Source organism: Hakea prostrata, chromosome 8 (genome assembly GCF_041222555.1).
Source record: "Hakea prostrata isolate BN-2017 chromosome 8, UWA_Hpros_2, whole genome shotgun sequence".
Classification (NCBI taxonomy): domain Eukaryota; kingdom Viridiplantae; phylum Streptophyta; class Magnoliopsida; order Proteales; family Proteaceae; genus Hakea; species Hakea prostrata.
In genome coordinates, this window is record NC_142607.1 from 15,002,444 (window position 1) to 15,007,832 (window position 5,389).

At 38.4% G+C, this 5,389-nt stretch overlaps 1 protein-coding gene across 1 annotated transcript; it reads right to left on the reverse strand.

Moving 5' to 3' along the window:
* Positions 1-316: 316 nt before the first annotated feature.
* On the reverse strand, positions 317-3,401 carry LOC149007207 (protein SIEVE ELEMENT OCCLUSION B-like). Its single transcript, XM_089166679.1, has 6 exons — positions 3,132-3,401; positions 2,974-3,057; positions 2,519-2,877; positions 1,484-1,593; positions 1,246-1,400; positions 317-1,162 (listed from the first exon to the last, which is right to left on the reverse strand). Exons 1-6 carry the CDS (start codon positions 3,324-3,326, stop codon positions 611-613), a joined length of 1,455 nt encoding a protein of 484 aa, XP_089022805.1. The 5' UTR covers positions 3,327-3,401; the 3' UTR covers positions 317-610.
* Positions 3,402-5,389: the final 1,988 nt, after the last annotated feature.

Here is a 5,389-nt window from a genome sequence, read left to right on the forward strand (position 1 = left end):
TCTGAACATGCTACTTGATTCTACACCCAAAAATTAGTGACTCGAAAGTCACAACTGAATGACCTATTATTGCCACCAGTACCTCTCAATAACAACAAAACATGCCCTTATGAACTAAATTACTCTTGGTAGTGCCTAATTCTGTCTGCCCGGGCACTTTTTATATGCAGGCTTTTATACCACATTAATTTGAAGATGGGATGATGACAAATATCTTATCTTGTCTTTCTTTTCCCTTCTTTCTTTTCCCAAAAGAAAAGAGAAAAATCATCTTCAAAACTGAAAAGCTTTAATAATACAATTATTTTTAGTTCAATACATACTTGAAATAACACACTGATTTTTTTTTCTTGATCGCAAGAACACAAACTGATTTTTATTATGGAATAAAAGACACACAACAATAATCTCCACTTCCTAATGTAAAATTACCAAATTCAAGGGAAAAAATTGCAAATTATTAATGCAGTAAACCAAAGTAACAACCGAATTATGAGATAGCTCCAGCTTCTTCGATTTGCCTATAATTCCCTTCGATTTACCACCCAAAGTCAATCTTTCTCACAATTCTCGCAATGAATTGTAGCTTCTCATAATTCTCTTGTCATTTTTACTCCAGCAGTGGACAAGGACAACAATTGTTTGACTTGCGAAGGAAAAGAAGCAGAAGGAAGAAAAGGACAATGTTAACCCATTTGAGCTTGCTTCTGTGTTCCTCAATGGTTTGAAGAAAGAGTTGAACTCTCCACGTCATTTGACTCCTGATGTCTTTCTTCTCCACCAGGGTGAAAACAGATTGATCAATTCTTCCTTTGATCTTAATCATGGTGAAGGCGTTGGTGTTGACAACCCTACCCTGTTCGTTCAACGCCACCAAGATGGGCTTCTTGTTGAAGCGCCACACTTTGTTGACGTACTGAGCCACTGCGCTTGTACTCTCATGGTGCACCCACTTCCATTTCATATGCAACATTAGTTGCTTAAAGTTCACTTCTCTGGATTTTTTCAGTTCCCCAACTGTAAGACACTGTACTTCGAATGCCTTTCTTGACTGCTTCACGGACTTCTCGTATATATCAATCAGAATCCCTATCTCTTGGAAAAAATCCACTTCAGATACCAATATCAACACATTTTTCTTCACGGTCACTTCAACACCAACCTAGATGTTTCATGATGCACATATTAACATACAAAGCAAGCAAAAATAAAGAATGATAGACAAGAGAGAGGGAGAGATAGAACCTGCTGTTCGGTGGAGATTTCAGGAAGTGGGTTTAGACCATCCTTGGTTAATGCATTGAGAATCTCTGTTGTGTCTACTTGAGTCTTTTTGAAGAGTTCCTCAAGCATTTGATAATCTACTGATATCTTTTTCTGCTTGGATTTTATCACGCTGTCTGCAGTTTATGAAAATTATAGTTTAGAAGATGTTTTAATTAAATTCAACCCCAAAAAGGGCTCCTTCTTGTTGTTCACTCACCAATGTGTTCTTGATGACGATCGAGTACCTCTTTAAGATGGATATGCTTCTCATTGAGTTTTTCCGATAATTTGTCCAGATCTTCATCCTGCGATTCTGACGGAGTGTACCTGTAACGGTAATAAATTGTGATATGGAATTAATTTGTAGCCTAACTGCTTTTAGTAGAAACTCAGTGTTAGTTTCAGTTAATTTCTAGACTCCTCTCTACTGTTGCAACAGTCTTGCCCAAAAGGCCTGGTTGAGTGCGAAAACAGCTGTTTGGCCACCTTCCACGCCTGAATAAATGGATTTTCTGCTCAAAAAACGATCCATGCATGAAATACTACCAACATATCTAAAAAGACCTGAGTCATGCAATATTACTATTTTTGTGTTCTTCATGGATATACAGGTTAGCCGATCCACATCGTTTATAATTCACTTTCCTAGAATACACTGCTAGGATTGTAACACTTGACAATTTGGGAGACATTTTAGGAGTGATTCCATGCAGACAAAAGAGAGCAGTTGGATAATAAAGTGCCAAGTGTCACAATCCTAGCAGTGTATTATAAGGAATTGCAGGAAAATGAACTATCATTGAAGAGTTGCTATTCATTAGCAACAACCGGCATCTCTTGATGAAGAGGTCACCGCTATCCATCAGCTAGTTACCAACCCTATGAATTTTTAATCATTGGACTATTCACAGTTTGGTATGATTGATGAACTAAACGGGTTAGGCCGGTTTTAAAATATCATAATCCCAGGATTGGAAATTTAGAGGGGATACGTGGCATTCATTGGTAGCTAGTTGATGGATGGCCGTTATCTTGGGCACTTTAGAGGATTTAAACCTTCCTTAATGTATGGTGGAGAGGTGTGAGGAAGTACAGACCTCGACCTCATGGATAGGGATTCAGATCCTCTCCGCCCAGACAAATTGTCTCCCCACACGCCCCCACCCTCACAAAGGGGTTGACACAAATGGATAGCCGACCCAAACTCGTAGGGTGCGTATATCTATGAAGAAAGAAGATAAGAAGAGCATACTCATGACCCAATGACAGGAAGCCGAAGAAATGGGGCACACAGCAGATGACGCTCCTAATGGTCCAGTAAACAGCAATTTGGACAACCGATTGGTCAGGTGGATTCGCGTCTGCCGGGAGATATCTGATATTGTTGATGCACTTAGTCACGTCAACCATGGCCGTAGTAAGGCACCTCAATTTTCTCAGGGGCTCGGATTTGTTTGCACCCTCCAATACAAAGAACCCACCATAGGTGACAGCAAAGGCAGACATGACCAGAACCACCTTTGAAACCCATGAACAGGTTGAAAGCATTTTGAAGAGTTCCAACGTCGGTTCTTCTTCCCTGTCTCCTTCTTCGACGCATTTGCATGATATCTATCCAATTAAGTAATAATCAATGTCGTTATGGTCAGTTCTGCATTACTGTTTGCTACTACTGATCAATAGTACTAATAGCTCAGACTTACTAACCTTGCAGGAGATGTCATAAATGGTTTTTGTCAATGCATCGAAATTTGGGGTGCTCTTTTTCAAGCTTTCCATCGCACGCCCGACCTACGTAGACGCATTCAAACATAAGGCCTAGGTGATGTCAATTGGGAGAGCAAGCAAGTAAACTCAATACATACAGGGTTAATGTGGCAGTCTTTGGTGGTGGAGAGCTCAAGGATGTCGGTGATGAATTGGAGAAGATGCTCTATACCCTCCAACTCCCTGTGATCAGTATGGGTAGACTTGATCTGCTCCATGATCGTCTCCAACTCGTTTTCATTGGTGATCACTCGGTGTTGATCTGTAATCAGCACATTCAGAAACTGCTCCATCTTCTTGTCTATTTCTTGCTTTTGAAGAAGAAATTTACCAGAGAACAGAAATTTCTGGGACTTATGAGCAGGAGATGGCATGATGGGAGCAGAATAGCCTTGCCTTTTATAGCCGTTAGTAGGCGGTGATGTCAAACTTAAAAGAGAGACTTTCGAGTCATTAAACTTTTTTTTTATTTATATATATTGTATTTTAAATATGAATATGACATATTATAATGTTATACGTATTTTGAAAGGCACATGCGTATGGAGCATCTTAATGAAGGTTTTTTCTTTTTTACTTTCTTTCCTGTAGGATAAGGAAAGACTTGTAAGTCACATAGTTTAAACAAAGTCGTTGAGAAAGAAGGCTGTATAAAAAATAAAAGAAATTGGACCAACCAGAAGAAAAAACAAATTACTCCACATTAATGAGATTCGAGTACCATGTTATCTTGCTTCCCTCCATATCTGATTCTCCTTTGCTTTTTCTTTTTCTTTCTTTTTTTTTTCTTTTTTTTTTTCTTTATTTATTTATTTATTTTATTATTTTTTTTTTTAAGAAAAAAAATCTTTTTTGGGATCTAGAGAGGGAAATTTCCCTCTTTTTAGAATAAAAATTAGACTTCTGGGTCATTCCAAAGAGAGATAAAAAGACTTTCGAGTAGTTCCCAAAAAAAAAAAAAATAAAAGGATTCTCCGGTCATGCCAAAAAAAATAAAAAACTTGTGAGTCTTCAAAAATTTTTATGAGTCATGACAAAGACAAAAAGAGAGATAAAAAGAAAGACTGAATAGAGAAGACCTAATAGATAAAAAAAGAAAAATTTAACAAGATGAGAGAATCTGCCACGGAAATCAAACAAAGGCAGTGGAGAAAGAAGACAACCAGTCCCTCTAACCAAACAATTTGAGTAAAGCCCCATAGCATGTTATATACTCTACCTCCATAATGAAATAAATAATTATACCCTGTTGGAAAATGCCATGTCAGCATTTGCCACATCAGCCTCCATTGGTTTTGATGATAATAAACATGAATTACTAATGGCTATATTGAGTTGTGTTGTTTTAGTTCAAGATGAGAACAAGTGGACCAACTCCAAGTCAAAACCATATGCTCATGCTCAAGTCAAGCTCAAGCCAAGATCATGCCAAGATGGACATGAAGTTTAAGTCAAGATGATCATGCCAAGATGGACATGAAGATGATCATGAAGAATGTAGTACAAGAAGACTCAAGAACTTCAATGATCAAGACTTAGGACACCTCCATATGCATTCTCATGTAATTGTATGTAATCATATGCATATTATGTCACTAGACTGACCTAGAACATATTAAGAATGTGTATGAGGCTTAGGGTTGACCAAAAAGTCCAAAAAGTCCAAAAACCCAAGCCAAATCCAAGTCTCATACTTGACTTGCTACAGACGGATGACCGTCTGAACCAGAAGGACGTCCGTCTAGTTTCTGTCAAGTCACAGAAAGTCAGACGGAATTCCGTCTAGTTTAACTAAGCCTCCAACGACTAGTTTTTAACGGATACTTCTCAGACGGACGACCGTTTGGTTAGACGGACGGACGTCTGAACTGAAAACTGGACTTAAAATGTGTCAGTTTTCTATCCGTTGGGATTGGGTTTAGGCACTCAAAGGTGCTCTATATAAACCCAATTCACCCCATTTGAAAGCATTGACACACACACTTGATCACCCACTCCCCAAGTGATCCTAAGCTCTCAAATTGCAAGAAAGCCTTGTGCTTTACCTCTCATCCTCTCTCCAACCTTGAAGAACAATACCAAGGTACTAAGTAAGCTTGTGAAAATCAAGCTTGAGGTGATTGAAGGCGTCAGTGGTGCATGCATTTTATATATTGAGTATACAACTCTTATTGCATCACATTCACACAAGAGGTAAAGTGTCACACCTCTTGTAAGGTAACATCTTTTCTTTGTAACTGTTTCAATTCTATTCTAGGTATATTAGAATTGGTTTTGGGTGCTCTTGCCCGTTATCAAAGATTGATTGGGTGCTCTTGCCCTACTTGGTAAACAAAGACTGTAAAGGGTACTCTTG

Bases quoted from the DNA above. Each gene is read 5' to 3' on its own strand.
- LOC149007207 (XM_089166679.1), bottom strand. From the start codon at position 3,326: ATGGAGCAGTTTCTGAATGTGCTGATTACAGATCAACACCGAGTGATC. The intron at 2,878-2,973 runs GTTAGTAAGTCT...TTAATTGGATAG, and splicing joins TTTATGACATCTCCTGCAAG to ATATCATGCAAATGCGTCGA. The intron at 1,163-1,245 runs GTTCTATCTCTC...TGAAACATCTAG, and splicing joins AAATCTCCACCGAACAGCAG to GTTGGTGTTGAAGTGACCGT.